General features: G+C 36.2%; 3 protein-coding genes across 12 annotated transcripts; 2 read left to right on the forward strand and 1 right to left on the reverse strand.

Moving 5' to 3' along the window:
* Positions 1–1,246: 1,246 nt before the first annotated feature.
* On the forward strand, positions 1,247–7,637 carry LOC114753347 (protein LAZ1). Of its 6 annotated transcripts, none has more exons than XM_028942040.1 (9): positions 1,247–1,402; positions 2,126–2,376; positions 2,474–2,530; positions 2,766–2,874; positions 3,844–4,028; positions 4,128–4,216; positions 5,216–5,477; positions 5,836–5,913; positions 6,149–6,227. In XM_028942040.1, exons 2-8 carry the CDS (start codon positions 2,206–2,208, stop codon positions 5,899–5,901), a joined length of 939 nt encoding a protein of 312 aa, XP_028797873.1. In that variant the 5' UTR covers positions 1,247–1,402; positions 2,126–2,205; the 3' UTR covers positions 5,902–5,913; positions 6,149–6,227. The 6 variants fall into 6 exon arrangements, with proteins under 6 accessions (XP_028797873.1, XP_028797871.1, XP_028797875.1 ...); XM_028942036.1 differs by lacking the exon at positions 5,836–5,913 and adding an exon at positions 7,010–7,637 and having other exon boundaries at positions 1,258–1,402; positions 6,149–6,397; XM_028942037.1 differs by lacking the exons at positions 1,247–1,402; positions 5,836–5,913 and adding exons at positions 1,451–1,749; positions 7,010–7,637 and having other exon boundaries at positions 6,149–6,397.
* Positions 7,638–10,171: 2,534 nt separating this feature from the next.
* On the forward strand, positions 10,172–13,152 carry LOC114753344 (SEC1 family transport protein SLY1). Of its 2 annotated transcripts, XR_003740988.1 has the most exons (3): positions 10,172–10,341; positions 10,580–12,471; positions 12,628–13,152. XR_003740988.1 is itself a non-coding variant. In XM_028942032.1 (2 exons), exons 1-2 carry the CDS (start codon positions 10,311–10,313, stop codon positions 12,406–12,408), a joined length of 1,860 nt encoding a protein of 619 aa, XP_028797865.1. In that variant the 5' UTR covers positions 10,172–10,310; the 3' UTR covers positions 12,409–13,152. The 2 variants fall into 2 exon arrangements, 1 of the variants encoding a protein (XP_028797865.1); XM_028942032.1 differs by having other exon boundaries at positions 10,580–13,152.
* A 1,340-nt stretch (positions 13,153–14,492) lies between these two features.
* Positions 14,493–19,390, reverse strand: LOC114753348 (uncharacterized protein ycf39). 4 transcript variants are annotated; one of them, XR_003740990.1, is made up of 11 exons: positions 19,155–19,389; positions 18,817–19,061; positions 18,315–18,413; positions 18,024–18,218; positions 17,562–17,654; positions 17,384–17,479; positions 17,157–17,297; positions 16,331–16,536; positions 15,646–15,789; positions 15,342–15,458; positions 14,493–15,112 (listed from the first exon to the last, which is right to left on the reverse strand). XR_003740990.1 is itself a non-coding variant. In XM_028942044.1 (9 exons), exons 1-8 carry the CDS (start codon positions 19,303–19,305, stop codon positions 16,360–16,362), a joined length of 1,197 nt encoding a protein of 398 aa, XP_028797877.1. In that variant the 5' UTR covers positions 19,306–19,390; the 3' UTR covers positions 15,475–15,801; positions 16,331–16,359. The 4 variants fall into 4 exon arrangements, 2 of the variants coding, with proteins under 2 accessions (XP_028797877.1, XP_028797876.1); XR_003740989.1 differs by having other exon boundaries at positions 14,493–15,458; XM_028942044.1 differs by lacking the exons at positions 14,493–15,112; positions 15,342–15,458 and having other exon boundaries at positions 15,475–15,801; positions 19,155–19,390.
* Positions 19,391–20,026: the final 636 nt, after the last annotated feature.

Below are 20,026 nucleotides of genomic sequence, written 5' to 3' on the forward strand. Positions count from 1 at the left end.
AGTATGCATTTGATAACTTGGAAGAGTTGATATAACTGACTTAATCAGAGTGGTTCTCCCAGCCATGTTGAGGACTCTGCCTTTCCATGAGGTCAATCTTTTATGGACTCTATAGATAATAGGGTGGCAAATTACTTTACTAACTCTTTTGTGAAGAGTCAATACGCCCAAATATTTGCCTAAATTAGCAGTTATACTAATACCCAACTTCTAACTCATATCAGTGGCCTTGTTAAAACAAATGTTATAGGAAAAGAAGGCTTTAGATTTTTCGAAACTGATTTTGTGTCCCGAGATCGTGCAGAATAAGGCCACAGTGTTGCTCATAACATCTATTTGATACATACTGGCTTCTTCAAAAAGCAGGAGATCATCAACGGAAAAGAGATGTGAAATGACTAGTTCGTATGAGTTAAATTTCAATCCCTTTCGTTTGCCCTCCATGACCTCTTTGTGAATAAGCCTCTAGTCTCTCCATACAAATCACAAACAGGTAAGGAATGGAAGGTTCACCATTTTTTTTTCCTTTGGAGTTGCTTGCAAGCCTCTTTGCTTTGGAGTTTGGATAATAAACTCTCATCTCCCCACTTCAAGATCCTCTCCATCTTTGGTTGTTTGTGTGGGCAAAGCTTTCATCAACATGATAGTAACAAGTCACCTCATTTTCCATGACTTGGCAAAAGATTCTCGCTCTTTTATGAGACTTCTATATGAATCTTATTTTCCTTATTTTTGTTGAAGTTTTCTTTAGGTTTTGAAATTCTAATATTTGCTCTATCTCTTTCGAAACTTTGTAGTTTTTTTTTATGGATTAATGTCATTTTGCATTTTTTTAATAAAAAAAGTGAAGTCAGTAATTATTAATATGGTTAATATCATTTTTACTTTTTAAAATTTGACTTAGTTTTGATTTTAGTTTCAAAAATTTAATTTTATTTTGATTCACTTGAAGAATTTTTTTATCCTTAGAATAAGGGCCAAAACCAAAATTTGCTGGAGCCAAAACTAACATATAGTCAAATTTCAGAAACTAAAGCACTAATTTTAAAATTTAGGGTCTAAACAAAATAAAATGAAATTTCAGTGACTAAATATGGTGAAAAGTTTATCAAATTTCAGAAACAAAATTACATAAAAACAAAATGACTCATTCTCAAGGATTCTTCAGGGACTTTTTTTTTTTTTTTTTCCAAATTATACATGTAAGAAATTTATGTTTGTGAAAAATTTCACATCGACGTAATTCCGTTGACAGATACGCTCGATAAAGAGAGGGAGACCACGCAGAGAATTGCCAAGCTTGGTTATCGAACCTGAAGTGTTGTGGAGAAGGAAACCCTTCTGTCAATCGTTTCCTTTTTTGACGAAGACGATCCTAATAGTGTGATTGTCCGATTGGCTTGTAAACCTACTTTATCTCACCCTTGAATTTAATATCAGTTTTCTGATAGCTTGTAGCGGCACTTACTTTAGCCCTTACCACATTTTGTTGCTTCCGTGTTCCATCCAGGGTCTGAACGCCTTTATGGATTTCGGGCATATTGAGATTTTCGTTTGTTTTTTTTAACCTGTTCTGTTCACATACATAAATACTCTATATATTTGGTCACCAATCTGTTTTGTTTATATTGCTTTTAGATTAATTTTTGCTGTATAAATTGGATTCACTGCGCTCAAATTGTTGAAATTTCATACTTTAAAACAAGCTCAAGTTCAGGTGGTCGGTTCCGTCATGGATTAGTTTATATGGTACAATATGTTCTTTCTTTGCATACATGTTCAGAAAGTTTATTTTATTTGTAAGTCCCGTAAAGTTCAAAGTTCTTGACGAATCTATCACGGATTAGTATGCATTTGAATTATTTTGTATCTTGTAAAAAGAAATAGAGGGCGACGAGGGGTGCACTGCTAAAATAAATTCTTAGTGAGTGTTTTTGATGTTTATTGTTCAACTAAATCAGAGGATGCTATTACTGGTTATCTTTTGGTCTTCTACATATCACAGGCATCAAATTCTCCAATTTTTTTGTTAATTATATTCCATTTGTATTCTGCGTCAATTGTATGTTTGTGAGGCCTATTATCATTAGATGAACTCTCATCTTGTAATACTTTATTTAAACAGGAAATGCCTTTGGCAGTGTTCTACTTCAGCGACCTAATGCAAGTTCTTATGAATTTATAATTCAATTATGCTCATTGCATATGAGATCTCCTCATCTGATGAAGACATTAGGTCATCTCAGCGTATTTATCCAATCAGCCTACTCACCTCCTACATGGGCAGCAATAATTGCTGGTGCCTTTATCATCATTACTCTTACTCTGTCAATGTATCTCCTGTTTGAGCACCTTTCTGCATACAAGAATCCTGAGGTTCTCCTCCTTCAATGTTTAACTTCTAAATGGTTGTTTTCCTAGCGTGCATCCGTTTATTACATTATTAACAATTCTTTTCCCTTGCCCTTCATAGGAGCAAAAATTTTTGATTGGAGTCATCCTAATGGTTCCATGCTATTCAGTAGAATCAGTAAGTTGTGTAATTAATGTTACAATTTGTCTGAGATGCTGAAGTGATATAGCATTTCTGAAAGGACCAGTTGACAAGAAGATACAAATTTCAATACGTAGCTATGGATCCTGGGTTTCATTGTTGTAGTCTATTTGTGAAATTTGAAATCCCTCCTTGTTTTCCCCATTTGTTTTATGCTTATGGCATAAACTACTTTGTTTTGAATGCTTCTGACTCAAGTTGATGTTAGCAGTTTGTATCACTGGTGGATCCATCGATCAGTGTTGACTGTGCAATATTGCGGGATTGCTATGAATCCTTTGCCATGTATTGCTTTGGAAGATACCTTGTTGCTTGTCTGGGTACGTTGTTGCAGTAGCCTGTACTTATCACATAGAATTTAATTCAAGAATGTTAATATTTCTTTAACTAGAATATTGGATCTAAATTCTTTCCCCCTCCATTTTCATTGTCCTTTGCAGTTTTAATGAAGCTTTTATGCCCTTTTAATTTAGTGAATATCTATTAATCAAAAAGGGATATCTTATTCTAAATGTTTGACTGTACTTATGTTTTTTTTAAAATTTAAATATCTCCATATTTTTATTAGGAATTGAGAATCTTAACATTTTTATGATTTTGGCTTGTGATTGGACTTACAAGTGTACGGGATTGTAGTAGTAGTATATCCAGAGTACTCCAAATGTCATACCTAATGCAGGAAGATTTTCCCTAGTCCAATTAATTTATAGTCAAAAGCAAAATAAATATTTGATTAAAAGAAGCAAAATATAAAATAACATGTGCAAATGATAATTAATTTAAGATGATTTGATCACTTGAAGCACTGGAGGATCAGAGTTCACATTATGAGATTTCAAGATTCTATCTCGATTGACTTTTATAGTTATAGGGACAATTGTTCCTAAAGTGTTCAAATTACCTCCCAAAGAATTGGTCTCTTTTTAATTAATTAGTGTTGAATTCGCTCTTGCGACATCCGTATAACTAATGAAACCATGAAGCTACAACTTAGTCACCACAAGTTCTTTAAGCTAATTAAACCATGAATTTGCTCCTGCAATACCCATATGTTACATTGTGTTTACACAACATTTCTATTTTTTGACTGATACTTTTGTAGGCATTGCGGAATATATTTAATTGATTTTGTGATTCCTTTCAACATTCTGTAGCTTTTATATTTTAAGATGTAAATTGATGTTCTTGAGTTCGACATGTAGCTGCTCCCACCTTTACATTTTTTTTTTTTGGGGGGGGGGGGGGAAGATCAAGTTCATTTAATGTTTTGGTGTCTATCTATCTTATAGGTGGGGAGGAAAGGACCATTGAATTTATGGAAAGAGAAGGCCGTGCTGGTTCAAAAATGCCTCTATTAGAGCATAGTTCTGAAAAGGGAACTATAAAGCATCCATTTCCTTTGAACTACTTCCTTAAACCCTGGAAACTTGGTCGGTGGTTTTACCAAATTGTGAAATTTGGAATTGTTCAATATGTATGCTTCTGTTACTTAGATAATCTATTCTTTTCTCATTTTTCCTGTAAATCTTTTGTGTTATATTAACTCCTCCAAAATGCTTGTTTTCCCTTACAGATGATAATAAAGTCTCTCAGTGCTATTATTGCAGTAATCCTTGAAGCCTTTGGAGTTTACTGTGAAGGAGAATTTAAATGGGGATGTGGGTAAGAAAATTTGGAATGGCTGCAATAAGATTAGTTTGGTTCTTCAAATTACATGAACATGTTGAAGTAGCTATGATGCATAGTAGTTTATGTGGTGTTGTTTTATTTGTCTCAAAAGACTCAAAGAACTTGTTTATTTACTCTTTTCATTTATATTCCTTTTAATTGGTTATTAAAGGTATAAAATTTGCCGTATTTATGGATTTTACCCGCTTAGAATGTAGATTCCTTTTACTTCACCTTCAATTCACCTTCACTATGTCGTTGTCATAATTGAGGGCTGCCTCTTGTTTTACATTCCTCCTTGTGTCCCAAGTATCCTAATAGTTTGTGAATAACTTTTGTCTATCTATTTGAACATAAAGGGATTACCTCAGGTGGTCTCTTGCATTTTGAAATTCTAGCTCTTCTAGATTTACCATGTATATTTGTATATAAATCTCAAATGTCAGTGTAAAGATCTTCATAGTCCATTAATTTTACTTCTAATGGGAGATGGAAATTAGAAGTTTTTAAACAACTTGAAAATTTCACATAAAGTGAAAAGAGAAAATGAAATTATAGAAAGAAAAAGAGATAAATTAATTAAGAAATATTTATAAGTTTTTGAGGTAGTTTATGGGAAATGTAGCTGAAAATTCTGGGTGTGGCATGTCAAATTTGTACCTGCGAACCGTTTGGCTGTATTGAGCCTGTTTACCTGAAATTGCCTTCATAAAGAGTAGTTTGGAACTTTAACATATAGAGATCTGGGATATTTCAAACTACTCCTTATGTATGGGATTGTGTTCATTGTGTCTGCATCTGATTGTCAATAATGCTCTTCTGAATCACTTTTTCGGATGGATGTTAATTATGCCATCATTCTGTGCTTTTTTAAGGAAAATATTTATGTTTCATGTCTTCATAGGCTAAGGTTGTTCCAGCATGCTGTTATAATGCTAGGTAAACAAAATCTGCAGTTATATCAACTGCATGAACTTTTTGCTACTTTTGTAGGTACCCTTATTTGGCAGTGGTTCTGAACTTCAGTCAGTCATGGGCATTGTACTGTCTTGTTCAATTTTATGCTGCTACAAAGGATGAATTGGCACATATAAAGCCATTGGCTAAATTTTTGACATTTAAGTCTATTGTTTTCCTCACTTGGTGGCAAGGGGTGGCAATTGCTCTCCTCTATGCCTTGGGTTTGTTCAGAAGTCCCATAGCACAAGGCTTTCAGTTGAAGTCTAGTGTCCAAGATTTCATCATTTGCATCGAGGTAGATATCCTTCACTGGAGTTAGCTTGAGCACTGGCATGGGTAATTAAGTTGGGGGGCTGTAATTGGATATCTATTTAAAATTTTGTGCTGTTCTATTTTAATTCTCTGGTGGCTTTAACACCTTCCTCTGTGGCCCAGGGGTGTAGAGCTTCGTATAGGTGACTGTGGCATGCAGAATAAGTTGTGCATAAAGGTCTCTTGATGGTTAATGTTGATTGGTTGCTAATTGTCCAGTTTCACACCTTTAGGTGTATGCACGAATATTTTTATCCGTATTACATTAGCTTAGCGACCAAGCATTTATATTATATTCTTTTTGATGGAATAAGATATTTGCTATGAACCTTAATTTACAGATACTAATGATGATAACACCAGGCCCTCTGATTGATAACACCAGACGGCCTATGGCTATGGGATGAATATACTAGAAGGTTCAGGATTTCATATGTTTTTATTTCTTAAGTACTCTGATGCAGTATTTTTCATGGTGCTTATCAAATGCTCAAGTTCTCTGGTTCTTCAACACTTCGTTGGATTCACTGTTGAATCTTTTGCATTGTGAAACATCATCATCTTTCCCATCTCCATAACATGTTATGTTTCTATGGCTGCTCCAGATAAGGGGAAAAGTAAAGTTTGACAGCTCTTTTTATTCATCCAGCACAGATGGGCATTGCTTCTGTAGTTCATCTGTATGTGTTTCCAGCAAAGCCTTACGAGCTAATGGGAGATCGCTTTCCTGGAAGTGTTTCAGTCCTTGGAGATTACTCTGCTGACTGTCCTCTTGATCCTGATGAGATTAGGGACAGTGAGCGCCCAACTAAGCTGCGCCTCCCTAATCCTGATGCTAATGTAAGGAGTGGGATGACAATCAGAGAGAGTGTTCGTGATGTTGTTATTGGCGGTGGTGAATATGTAAGTTTCCTATATTTTGGTAATACTTGAACTAATTCAGGCCATGTGATGCTGATCAGTACCTAGTAAAGGCCCCTTCTTCGCTAATGCTAAGAAATAAATATATTCCTAAACATTTAAAGAAGAAATTATAAAATTGTCTGAGTGGGAGTTATTGGCAAATAATCCGCTCATAAATGAAACAAACTTCCTTGTTAATGTTATAATATGTAGAGAGAAACTATCAAACTATCTTGATGTCGAACAAAAACAAGAGCGGGGAAAATTACAAAAATATTTATTCAAATTCATTGACAGAGTTGCAATCCCGAATAGTATATGGAATGTGTGGAAAGTTTTAAATAATTTTTGGTGAAAATGTGGGGAGAGTTTCATTTTTGTATTATGTTTATGATAATTTTTGTTACTTTCATAACCTCGTGCGTCTGTTTTTCTTATTTTAACATAATGCAAGTAAAGCAAGGACATTCTGTGAAGCCTCGAAAAATAGAAATTGCCCAATATTTTCTTTATCTGTACCATATACATTTATAGATTAGACATTTCCTTCAGTGCATTTCATGTTAATTTTCAGTTCCTTCTTGTATCTGCCTCCCTGTTTCTTATACACAGATTGTGAAAGATGTGAGGTTCACCGTCAATCAAGCAGTGGAGCCAGTAGAAAAGGGAATCACTCGATTTAATGAGAAACTACATAGAATTTCTCAAAACATTAAGAAGAATGACAAAGATAGAAAGAGAACAAAGGACGATAGTTGCATTGCTTCATCATCATCACCTGCAAGGAGGGTGATTCGGGGAATAGATGACCCCTTGTTGACGGGGAGTGTTAGTGACAGTGGGGTATCAAGGGGAAAGAAGCACCGCCGAAAATCAGGATACGTGAGTGCGGAGAGCGGAGGAGAGAGTAGTAGTGATCAGAGCTACGGAGGGTACCAGGTTAGAGGCCATAGATGGGTTACCAAAGAGTAACAAGTATTTTTTTGCAGAGGGAGAAATGATTTCTTATATACGCATAGGAAGGTTTTATTATATTTGGTGCATGAGAGCACTGGTTGGAAATTTTGTGAAGTAAATTGTTCCTCATTCGGAGGTACCACGGTACTGTTCCTGTACCATTTCTCTGATAGACAGGTCTTGAATTTTTGTATAGATGTTTATTCTGGTAGCTTGTAGCAGTTGCTATGGCTGAAGAAAAATTTAATGGTTGCTGAGATGAGCTACAGATGTGTCTGTCCAACATGTTTGTTTGTTTGTTTGTTTGTTTTTTTTTAACATATTGCTGCTTTTGATTGGAACGTTAATGGTGCCATATGGTCTCGTCAGTGTTTAAATTCAGTGAAGGAGGTCCGCCTGATTTAGGGCCATGGATGGTAATCCATGTACGTATAGGTTGGTAAATCTCACGGCCTAAGGGTCTAAAACTGAGTGTATTTGATCCGTTTTTCTTCACTTCTTTAAAATGACCCTGTTGCATAGGGCTTTGGTTTTTCTCTTTTCCATCCAGCATCTCGTGAATGGATGCTCACTGCGTATATTTTTTTCCCAGAAAAAAATGGATAACAGGAGTAATTATTTTATTTTTAAACCTCCTAAGTGGTCGAAATAACTACATTTGCACAGGATCATTATAGCTATTTTGACATTTAATTTGATCTTAAACACTCTTCTGGTTTTTAATATAGGATCCAATTCTGGAGTTGGTTTTAGTCTTAAATATAAGACTCCTTTACCATATTTGTTAATTTTTGCTAAATTACTTCTATAGATACTCCTTCACCCATAATTAAGTAGAAGAGGGAAAGGGGTATTAAGAAAGATGATTATGGTGTTTTACGAAAAATGTGTTACTTTTCTTATAATTAACTAATTTACCTAACTTCCTTAATCTAATCAAATTAGTTAAATGGGTCTTATATGAAGGAATAGAGGAGTATAAAATATCAATTCACTTTGTTTTTTATATTTATTTATTTATTTAAAATAGTTTTTGTAGTAGTTGTCTATGTTAAAGGTTATAGTTTTAGCTGAGATACATAATTAGTAAGGGTATTTTGAGAAAAGTAATATACTACCTCTGATCCTTAATATAAGATCATGTTTGACTTTTATTTTGATCCTAAGTATAAAACCCCAACCCACTTTGTCTCTTATATTTATATATTTTTTCTTAAAGTAATCCTTCTAATAGTGATAGTTTTAGCCAATACACTTGATTAACAAGGATATTTTAGAAAAGACAATACTTATTTAAGACAAATAACTAACTCAACTTATTTTCTTAATTTTCTCAAATTTGTCAACTGGCTCTTATAATTAGAACGAGAGGTAGTATTTACTAAAAATAATTAACTTAACAAAATTTTTTTAATTTATTCAAATTAGTTAAAGTAGTATATTATAATAGACATGGATTGTTAATTTTACACAGTGCCAGGATCTCATAGTGTAATAGACACGGATTATCAATTTTTGCAAGATATATCCTCAAGTGAAACAAAATAATTCATCAAACCTTAAAAGATGAGTGGAATCAAGCCTAACAGACCTCCGCTCACCGTCACCAACACGACAAGAAATTAAATAACAATACATAAAAAGATAGTTTCACTTCCGAGCAAAAATCAGACAAACAACAAAACGTACTATCTCATATTCTTAATATAAGAGTTAGTTAAATAATTTAAATATATTAAAAAATATTTTAATTAGTTATTTGTAATAAATAGGTGTTGTCTTTCCTGAAATATTCTTATTAATCATGTATATTAGTTAGAATTATAAAATATTTAATATGTGTAATTACTATAAAGACTATCTTAAATAAATAAATATAAAAGATAAAGTGAATAAAAGTCTTATATTTAGAACTAAATTGAATGTCAAACTAGTTTTTATATTAAAATGCGGAGATAGTATTGTATAAAAACTAATTGTACTTTTGCATATTTTTAGGATATAATGTACTTTTACAATAAATAGAACAAAACATCATTATTTTAAGGTTAAATATCAAATTCATATGCTGCAGAGTTTGAAAGGAGTTGCACAGTTCATAATGCATGAAGGTGAGACATTTTATAAATTTGATTTGATTTATTGACATTGATTCTCAATCCATGCTAATTTGGGGATGAAAATTTTGATTTTAGATCGCATTCCATCTTTCTTGTACGCCTACTTTTTTTGCCCTTTTGTGATTAATCGATATATAGTTCCTATTAATAAATTGATTTTACATAATTATTTTTCTAATAATAAACTAAAAAAATAATTGCTTTATACTACCCGTGCTTAATGTAAACTACAGATGATTAATTTGAAAATATTAAAAAAATAAAAAAGTGTAAAGTATTTATACTTATTTTCCAAACTAATTTGTTTAATATATAATCTAACGATACATGTAAGTATTTCATAAAGATTATAGAACATATTACCTCTTATTTTTAATATAAGAATTAATTTGATATTTAATTTGGTTCGAAATATATTATCCAAACTCTTTTTATCTCTCATATGTATATTTTTTAAAGTAGTCATTATAATAGTTATATCTGTTAAATGTTTTCTAGAACACATAATTAGTATTGATATTTTGGAGAAAAAATAATATATATTTATTATAAATAATAAATTTAAAATTTTTAAAAATTTATTTAAATTATTCAATTTGCTCTTAATATCAACTTTATAAAGGTCATTTCTCGGCTTTTTTACTTTTCAGCCCTTACCACGAGTTACAAGAAAGCCCAGATACAGGAGAGAGGAGCTCTTCCGTCTCCCCCCCAACCCAGAGGACAAACTGAACGCTAACCCCTTCCCATCTTCGTACGTCCATTCACCGGCGCGTAGAGGAAGAACGGAAGCAAAACCCATAAACCCATACGGTGAAAATTCGGGTTTCAGAGCCATGTCTCTTAATCTTCGCCAGAAGCAAACTGGTAATTCTCTTCTTGCTTTTGATTTCTGCTTTTGTGAAAATTTCGGCAAAGAGAGCTTCAATCTTTTGCTACAGTTACTAAATATCTTCTATCGCCATAATTGATTATGGCTATACCTTCGGGAATTAATTTTGATGACTAAAATAACAAATCTCTGGAATTCTTTTCCAAATTAAAAACTTTATCATTCCTCCGTGTATTGATATTCTCGAGCCTGATCTGTTTGTTGGTGGCTCAGAATGCATAGCCCGTATGTTGAATCTGAACCAACCAATTAACGCAACGGGCACCGCAAACGAAGAGGTGTACAAGATACTGATCTACGACAAGTTCTGCCAAAACATCCTTTCCCCGTTGATCCATGTTAAGGACCTCCGCAAGCATGGCGTAACCCTTTACTTTCTCATTGACAAGGACCGAAAGCCTGTCCACGATGTTCCTGCCGTCTATTTCGTTCAACCTAATCAATCTAATATCCAGCGGATCATCGCCGATGCATCTCGCTCACTCTATGATAGTTTTCACCTCAATTTCTCGACCTCCATTCCTCGTCCACTTCTTGAGGATCTTGCATCTGGGACTTTGAATTCAGATTCAATTAATCGGATATCCAAGGTGCATGATCAGTACTTGGAGTTTGTGACATTGGAAGATAATTTGTTTTCCTTGGCTCAAAAGTCTACCTATGTCCAATTGAATGATCCTTCAGCTGGAGATCGTGAAATTGAGGAGATTATAGAGAAGGTTGTCAGCGGCTTGTTTTGCGTATTAGCTACGCTTGCTGTCGTGCCAATCATAAGGTGTCCACGCGGTGGTCCTGCAGAGATGGTTGCATCAGCATTGGATCAGAGATTGCGGGACCATATGTTGGCAAAGAACAACTTGTTTACTGAGGGCGGTAATTTTGTTAGCTCCTTTCAGCGCCCAGTTTTGTGTATATTTGATAGGAATTTTGAGTTATCAGTTGCTATACAACATGATTTTCGTTATCGGCCTCTTGTTCACGATGTTCTTGGATTGAAGCTGAATAGGTTAAGTGTGCAAGGAGAAAAAGGTGGGATGAGATCTTACGAGTTGGATAGTTCAGACTCATTTTGGGTTGCAAATGGATCGTTAGAATTTCCTGAAGTTGCAGTGGAGATTGAGACCCAGCTGAATAAGTATAAGAAAGACGTGGATGAGGTAAATAAGAGGACTGGTGGAACTAATGGTGCAGAATTTGATGGGACAGACTTGATTGGTAACACAAAGCATTTGATGAATGCTGTGAATTCACTACCCGAGCTGACTGAAAGAAAACAGGTTATTGATAAGCACACAAACCTTGCTACTGTGTTGTTGGGTGAGATCAAGGAGAGATCACTGGATTCTTATGCCAAAAAGGAAAATGACATGATGGTTAGAGGGGGTGTTGAACGTAATGAACTACTTGCTGTGCTCAGAGGGAAGGGGACAAAGATTGATAAGCTTCGCTTTGCCATCATGTATCTAATTTCTTCTGAAAGCATTAATCAGTCAGAAGTGGAAGCTGTGGAATTGGCACTGAGAGAGTCTGAGGTTGACACCGCTGCTTTTCAGTATGTGAAGAAGATCAAATCATTGAATGTTTCACTGGCATCTGCAAATTCTGCTAGCAGAAGTAATATTGTTGACTGGGCTGAGAAACTCTACGGGCAGTCAATTAGTGCGGTGACAGCTGGTGTCAAAAACCTCTTATCTAATGATAGGCAGCTAGCGTTGACTAGGACAGTTGAAGCCTTGACTGAAGGGAGGCCTAATCCTGAAATAGATTCATATCTTGCTTTTGATCCTCGTGCTCCTAAGTCTGGCTCGGGAGCAGGTGGCAGCCATTTGAAAGGACCATTTAAGGAGGCAATTGTGTTCATGATTGGCGGTGGTAATTATGTCGAATATGGCAGTCTACAAGAGCTTGTGCAGCGTCAGCAGCCTGTCAAGCACGTTATATATGGAACAACAGAAATTCTCACTGGTGAGGACTTTGTAGAGCAGCTGACAATGCTGGGACAGAAGATGGGTTTGGGTAACGCTGGTTCCTCAACTCAATAGTTCAGACGAGATTGTGTACCCATTACAGCAGGCCTCGTTGTTGAAGACAACATAGACGTGGAGGTAATGTACGAGCAAAGTCAGTATTCATTTAATGTTCATTGTCTAAAAGGGATTCAGGATCTCATGCAATACAACGCGTCCTTGTTATAAAGAAATTGGATTGCTGCTTGCATTCTTAGTTTCGTGTAACAGCTGTTTGTGTCATTTTTATTTCAGCTAAAAGTTTCCCATATTGAGAAGCATTGTCTCAATTAAAGTTAGTCTCTGAGTGGAGATATCTTAGCCCCCATTTGCCGAAACCTGATCTAAGTGGGCGCGCTGGACAGATTAATGAGACATTGCTCATGAAGTTATGTTTATACGGTGATTTTTGTCGGTTTCTTTTGAACTTTCCTCCTTCTAATGAGCAGTCCTGCTAGCAAGAATAAGATTAGATGGTGCTTCCGGAAACAAAGTCTAGTTTGAATCTTTCTTTTTAAGGCTTGGGCATTTGCACTTTGTACTTGTCTTCCACTGATCAGTGGTCATTGTCCTTGTCGAGATAGGCGGAATTAATTTGGTGAAATTCTGAACTCTCCGTTTTTTTTTTTTTTTCCTTTGTCAAAAAAGGTGTCCAATTTCTTTTGAAGTTCATGTGTTCCCTTTCCCGGTTGAATATATTCAGATCTTACAAGAGGACTACCATGAGTGGCCTCTCGGTGCAGGCGGTGATAAAATACTGCTTCAGGCTTTATTTATTTATTTATTTTTAAAAAGAATGTCCAGATTTAAAGGGAAATGAAGTTAAGGAGCCATCCTATTTCAAAATGAGGCTCATGGGTAATATATAGGAAGTCACAATATTTATAAATCATTAATAGCGTGGCTTACCTCATGCAAAGAGTGAGGAACAAAATCTAGGTTTTAGAAAAACAAAAAATAAAAGAAAAATCAAGAAAAGGAATACAAGAAAACAACTAGATTGGAGTTTTTTGGGCTAAAAACGAGGTCTGAAAACTTAAACTAAGATACAAAAATAATAAAATCTAAGACTTTCACAGGACCCACGGGCTTCATCATATGATCAGGCTAGGACCAGACGTCGAGCATTCTTAATTTGGTGCTTAATTCTTCGAAGTTCTTTTTTATCTTTTTTCTTTTTTAAGAATATTATTGATCAGATCTGTCACCTTTGCATTTGTGGGTTTTTATGAGACCTGTTTTGTTTGATTCAATCTTTTTTTCTCAAAAACTAGGACCAATCTTATGCCATGATGTATGAAATTTTTTGCAATGCTAATAATAGTCATGCATTCGCGTAGGACTTCTCTTTGGTGCTTCTAAGTACACACTCAAACTTTATGAGTAGTCTTCCCAGATACAAGCCTTAATGGATTTCCATTTCTAGTCTGCTTCAACCACTACTTCTAGCTAGAACTAATTACTCTTCCACGATATCTACCCCAGACGAATGAACAAGTAGTGGTTGATCTCTTGTACATGACAGATCATGCCTAATTCACATGTATAGACTTCTATTTCCAGACGTGCACCCCTCTTAAAATACAAATCTTTTGTGTTAGCTTCAGATATTTCAATATTTTTTAAGCCATCTCTATGTGTTCTGTATTTGTTCATAAATTGACACTATGGTTATAGGAAAACAAATGTTGGGTCATGTATGAGTAGGATCGATCGATTTTTCCTCCTAGTTTTTGGTGCATCCTAATGTCAATTGGTGCACTGTTTGTTTTGTGACCCATTTTCTAGTTGGATTTCATAAGAATCTCAATAAGTAATTCTAGTGTGTACTTACTTTGGGAAACAATTATGTCTTCTTAGATTTTACTACCTCCATCTATTTGAAGTATTTAAAGCTTCCAAGGCCTTCTACTTCAGATTCAGTCGCAATGTGTGATATGTCTAGTATTGATGGTACGCATCCCGTTTGACCATCTTATCTTTCAAACAAACACGAGGTGTTGCTTAAGGCCATACAATGCCTTTATATGATCAATGCATGTTAGTATGATGTTTCTTGATCCAAATTTTGGAGAAATGTCCGTGTATACTTGCAAATCTCCATTTAAGATTTTTTTTTTGGGGATGAAAACTCAGGGCTACTGCCCATCAATATTATATCAAAACAGCTCATGGGAAGGCAATTCCCGCATAGTCATTGTACAATAGCTTCCGCACTGTGAGTTGGATCATCAACAAACCCTACACCTCATCCTGTTCTAAACTACAATTGGCTAAAAAATTTGCACAAGAGTTACCTTTTCTATACACGTTGTACCCTAACGTGTACAAATTTAGTCAACTCATTTTGTACAAGCTCCGGCAGGCTTACCTTGGTCTTCTCTTCATCACGTAGCCTTCCTAACATACTAACAAGTACTGCAGAATCATTTTCAATTATCAGTTATTCAACATTTTGTTCTCTGGCCTCTGCACTCCACAATCCAGCTCCAAGTGCAGAACAGGCTCCCAACTTCCTCGCAAAACCTCTATTGCGTCTTCCATCACATCATCGCAGCAATCTCCCACAAGCTTCTATGCCAATCTACCCTTTCGATGCAAGCTCTCTTCCCTCCCTTATGCGGAAGACAGAAGAGAAGGTCGCCGGTGGGTGAGAAGCTTGTCAGAAGGGCAACAATGTTAAGCTTGCAAGTCTTGCACATAAAGGAAGATGCAAAGTTTTTGTTTTTGGCGGCAAAAACTACATTCAAATTCCAAGATATTTTATTAATGCAAGGTCCTCGAAATATTTAATTTAATCTCAAAAGTCCCGAGGAATTTATGGATAAGAGATTGCAATTGTGAATTGACTATCTTGTTCTTAGCACCTTCTCTTGTCTAACTTCTTCACTCGTCAATTGTGCCTATACATTCATTCTATTGCACCCTGACTTATCAATTGAGCCACAATAAGTTGTCATTTGGAGTACCTTGTTAATTGAGTCATAATAAATCGTTAACACATGCCTTTCATTTGAGAATTCTGCAACACAATCTATGTAAGCACAATTGCTTGCTGGTGAATTACTTGAACATGGGTCGAAATGCTGGTGGTCAGGAAGAAGAATGAAAAAGAGCATCAATACCCAACCTGTAATAAGCTTCCAGCCACTATTATAAAAGTAAAAAGTAGCTAAAGTTTTTCGTTATTAAATAAACATTCATCAAAAGTTACTTGCACGTTTAAGAAGTTTGAAACAAAACGAATATCTCAATTTAAAAGCTATTTTCAACCTCGCAAAGTTTCGAATTTTTCACGTTGTGTGCATTTTGGCTGATAAGTACTTTTGCAATGGCCTGTGAAGAAGTCGGATGCTGTTGGGAAGCTTTCGGGTCCACGGTCCCAAACATTCGCGTATGGATCTTTATTATGAGTTCCTACCATGAAAACTTGAAAAGTAACGATGATATTCAATTAATGTGATGAAATTGGATTGAATCAGTCCGCCTGATTAAAAGGAGTCAATCAAACAATCCATCTTTATTTCACTTCAATTGACCCAAACAATCAATAAATAGAAACAAAGCAGGCAAAAAAAAAAAATCAAAAGAACCAATAAGATCAACGCGCATGCATGTAGACTTGTTTAAGGATGTTTTCCAAAATCTTCTGTTGCTATTTTCATTTTCTTTTCTTTTTCTCTCTTTTCTTTTATACAATAGTTGTAATGGTGGCGATTGAGCTACGGAGAATTTACTACTATTCAAGTGCACTTTTAATGCATTTTAGTATCACATAAAAATTGTTCTCAAGTCGCTTAACCAGGAAAACATAAAAATAACAGTGCATAGCACCGGCACCTCTTTGAATTGGAAAGAGAAGAAAGTGAAGGAGCAGTACAAGAACCAAATTTTAATTACTGTCCAATACGACTGATAAACCGTGTTAACTATGTATCCGACTTTCCGCATAAATTACCTTGTTTTCAGGTTTCACAAACTCATCTTTCAGAAGTATATATCCGTTTGCTTCGACTGTGCTTTAAGATCCTTCAACTTCTTCAATATGTTTGTGAAGTAGTCCTGCAAATACTTCTCTAATGTAATTATATCTTTCTGATCCACGCCAAGAAGATTATATGTCTCTGCCATTGGAACGGAGAACACGGTGTCGCTTGTTAACACCTACATGGTTTCCCATTTAAATGATTAGTCCCATTATAGTTATATTTAACCACCAGTAAAATAAAAGTGTGCTAACTATATGCATAGAAAACTGGATGCTCAAAATTAGCTAATAATTCAAATGTACGACACGCACAGTTGTGAAATAGTTTTAAAAAAAAAATGCTCATACCAACTTCCATGCTGAACAATTCACATATCATGATTTTCAAATTGTGTTCGTTTTGTAAAACTTATGGAATTCTCACTAATGGAGTATTCAGCCAGCAACTTAAAGCAGGATCCAACAATTATACTCGAATAAGCCACGCCAACAATTGTCCCCATATTTACTTGACCAGCAAGAATATCTCGTTTATCATTTTAATAGTGACATTTAGATAATGAAATAGGCAGCGTCAGGTGAGTACACCACAGAGCATATTCACAAACACACACGTGTGAGGGTGCATGTGCACGTGTTAAGTCAACGGAGTTCATGCATAGGATTTTACATCCTTGAAGAACCAATCCCAGAAGATTCGTTATCTCAAATACCAAGTTTTTAATAGCTAAAAAGAAGTGCAGGAGTTAAGAATATGTCATGTTTTCTTCATAAAACATCTGTGAGGAAATAATACCTCTGAAAAAGATAATCTGTCGGCAACATCATTTGTCCACTCAAAAAAACGAGTCAACTGACGAGTGAGTCTCAAAATGGAGACTGGAACTGTAGTTACGTTGGCATCTTGACCTGCAAGCCTCTCACACAATGTAATCACCTAAAATCAAGAATGGAATAGATTGGTGAGCAAGGTATATGATTATGAGCAAGTTCGTTACTTAGCTTAACTCACGATATGTATACCTCTTGCGTTGTCCAAGCACGAGGACCAGCAAATGTAAGAAGTTTCCCATTTACTTTCTCATTCCGCAAGGCTATAAATGTCAAGCGAGCTATATCCTACAAAAATGTAGAAATTGATTAGAGGCCTGGAATAAGAAACTGAACAGACAAAAAAGGAACCAGAGATGCATTACTCAACCTGAGTGTCCATGTAAGCAATTCTTGTTGGGGCATCAGTACCCCAGACGGATTTCTCTTCCAGGATTGGAACTGCGTACTGCCCAATAAGACCCTGCAATATTCCGCGTCAAAATTTTAAGTGTTAAAAGCATAGAAGAAGAATCTATTATATGATCAACTTCCGCAATCCATGCTTTTAATCAGGATTCAAAATGCATCAACACTGAATATGCCCTTTCCAAGAAACTTCGCCCTGTTCATGTTCATATTAGGAAACAGTTTGGAAGACGTAACACTATAAAAATGATAGTACATTACCAATATTAGTTTTTCCAAATGCTGCCTATCCACAAAGTTTTCCTATTGTCAGCCTCAAACAGAAGATAGATTGAAAATTGAAATGTGCGCTAAAAAAGTTAGCCATAAAAGCCCAAAACATCAATTTCGGCGGCCCCCGGGGGGCACGGAGGGGAGGAATTACTTGCATGAAACCACACAAACGGATAATGATGTGTTGGAGGCCTGAATCACGGAGAAACCTCTCGGTGCAATACTTGATCTCCATCAGTGGAACCTCCGGATGTTTATCGCAGTTATGGATGGAATAGAAGACATATTTCTGAATTCCCATTGCCTTAGCACACTGTATAAGAGCAACTTTTCCTTCCCAATCTACCTAAACGGAATGAAAGAAGTATACCATTCAGAGTCTTCTGATAAAATAAGTCTACATAAAGAAAGATAGCAACAAAATCCTCCATCTGAAACCTACAGTTTTAATGGGCTCCTCTGGACGTCCGGTGGCACAGTCGATGACCGTATGTATTCCAACCAACGTGGCAGGAATGGTCTCTGGTTTGCTGAGGTCTGCCTGCTCAAAAGAAATAAACTTAGTAACTAATGAATATCTTGTAGGAGCTACAAGATATTACAGGTGAGCGGAATCTGCTGAAGCCCTAAAAATCAACGCTACAGAAGATTCTGAATAATAACGATACGTAACTCAAAAATAGCAAATTTGATCACATTTACGCATGATCTGCAGCTGTGCTGTTTCTAATTTTGATAATAAAAAAATATTTAAAAAAAAAAGGTTTATGAAATCGGCCTTTTAGATGAGATTCTCAAACAATGAGCATCAGAAACTAATTTAGCGCTTGCTCCCATAGTTCTACAGGTGACCAAAGAAAAACAATGTCAAGGGAATGAAAGAGAGAATGGAAGATGCAGATGAACATAATGGTAAAACGTGGAGAAATTGGGTGAAAAAATACATTGACAACAGTGGCACCCCAATCTCGAAGGAAGTCGGCCGGAGCAGGCCTAGGCCTGACGAGGCACCTAACGTCGTAACCTTCGTCAAGCGCGCGCCTCACAACCTGCCTTCCCAGAGTCCCAGTAGCCCCAACCACCAGTATACTTGTTGCCCTGACAGGAGTCCCAGGACCAAGATTCACCGCCCCCGTCGTCTGAACCTGAGCCGTGCATCTCACCGGGGGACTTGTATGCAATATTGCTCCTGACAAACAATATGGTAAAATGCATAGCTCAGAGAAATCCGTATCACCTGAATCTGGATAAGCGCGCATAAGTTAGAATAAAAGGAGCGAACCAGCAGAGGTAGAAAGGGAAAGGGAAGGGAGAAGGAGGACTGTGTCAGGCGATGCAGTGCGACACCATGAAAGTTGGGTGGGGGCAGCGAACTGCTGAGTGGTGAGGTGAATTCTGGAAGGTATCGGAAGCTGAGCGGCCCTCAGCGCCATATTTCACCGAGGTGCAGAGAAAGGAAAAGGACGGAGAAGAAGAGAGGGGAAAAAAAGAGCTGATAGATCATAATGATGCCACGTCGGATGAGTAGAGGATCAGGGATACAGCAACGTGTCCCACTCCTTTCCATTCTTTGCAAATGATGGGGGCATACGGGGAAGGTGATAATATAATCTTTCTCATTGGGTCATAAAAGCACTCGTTCACAAGCAGGCTTGCAGTGCATTTTTGAGGCCACGAAGATACTTACAAACATCTCTACCTGTTTGATTGTAGGGTTTTTTCCCCCATAATAAACAAACTCACGTTAGCAAAAGTAAACTTTTAAATGAGAGGCGAGAAGGGAATGGCAGAGAGTGCTCATTTATTTAATTTATATCTAGGGCCCTACTCAATAATGATATGATATGCTTGCCTCCTGTTCCTTTTTCCGTCCCAAAGGGATTTGGATGGACTGGATGATAAAGCTGGATAGTACGGAATTCAAACAGAGACGATGTGAGTTGGCTTCAATTGCGCAACCAAACCGAATAGGAGGAGGAAGGGACGACGCGTACGTTTCTAAAAGGAAAAGTAATTAAGGAAAGGTGCGTGTGCTTGAACAGAGGAAAGGGGAGCCTCTTGACTTAGGAGTCAATACTCAATATGAACATGTTAGCGCAAGAAAGCGGGAATAGAACGCGAGCAGTGGCCAATAGCCGCCACACGGGAGGGGGA

This window comes from Neltuma alba, unplaced genomic scaffold (assembly GCF_004799145.2).
Source record: "Neltuma alba isolate B1F8T4 unplaced genomic scaffold, ASM479914v2 tig00007870_pilon, whole genome shotgun sequence".
NCBI lineage: Eukaryota > Viridiplantae > Streptophyta > Magnoliopsida > Fabales > Fabaceae > Neltuma > Neltuma alba.

Coding starts and splice junctions, on each gene's coding strand:
- LOC114753348 (XM_028942044.1), bottom strand. CDS start 19,305: ATGGCGCTGAGGGCCGCTCAGCTTCCGATACCTTCCAGAATTCACCTC. Junction 19,062..19,154: donor TTCCCTTTCTACCTCTGCTG/GTTCGCTCCTTT, acceptor ATTGTTTGTCAG/GAGCAATATTGCATACAAGT. Junction 18,414..18,816: donor GGGGTGCCACTGTTGTCAAT/GTATTTTTTCAC, acceptor TCTTTTGAGCAG/GCAGACCTCAGCAAACCAGA.
- LOC114753347 (XM_028942036.1), top strand. CDS start 2,206: ATGAGATCTCCTCATCTGATGAAGACATTAGGTCATCTCAGCGTATTT. Junction 2,377..2,473: donor CTGCATACAAGAATCCTGAG/GTTCTCCTCCTT, acceptor TGCCCTTCATAG/GAGCAAAAATTTTTGATTGG. Junction 4,029..4,127: donor AATTTGGAATTGTTCAATAT/GTATGCTTCTGT, acceptor TTTCCCTTACAG/ATGATAATAAAGTCTCTCAG.
- LOC114753344 (XM_028942032.1), top strand. CDS start 10,311: ATGTCTCTTAATCTTCGCCAGAAGCAAACTG. Junction 10,342..10,579: donor TCTTCGCCAGAAGCAAACTG/GTAATTCTCTTC, acceptor TTGGTGGCTCAG/AATGCATAGCCCGTATGTTG.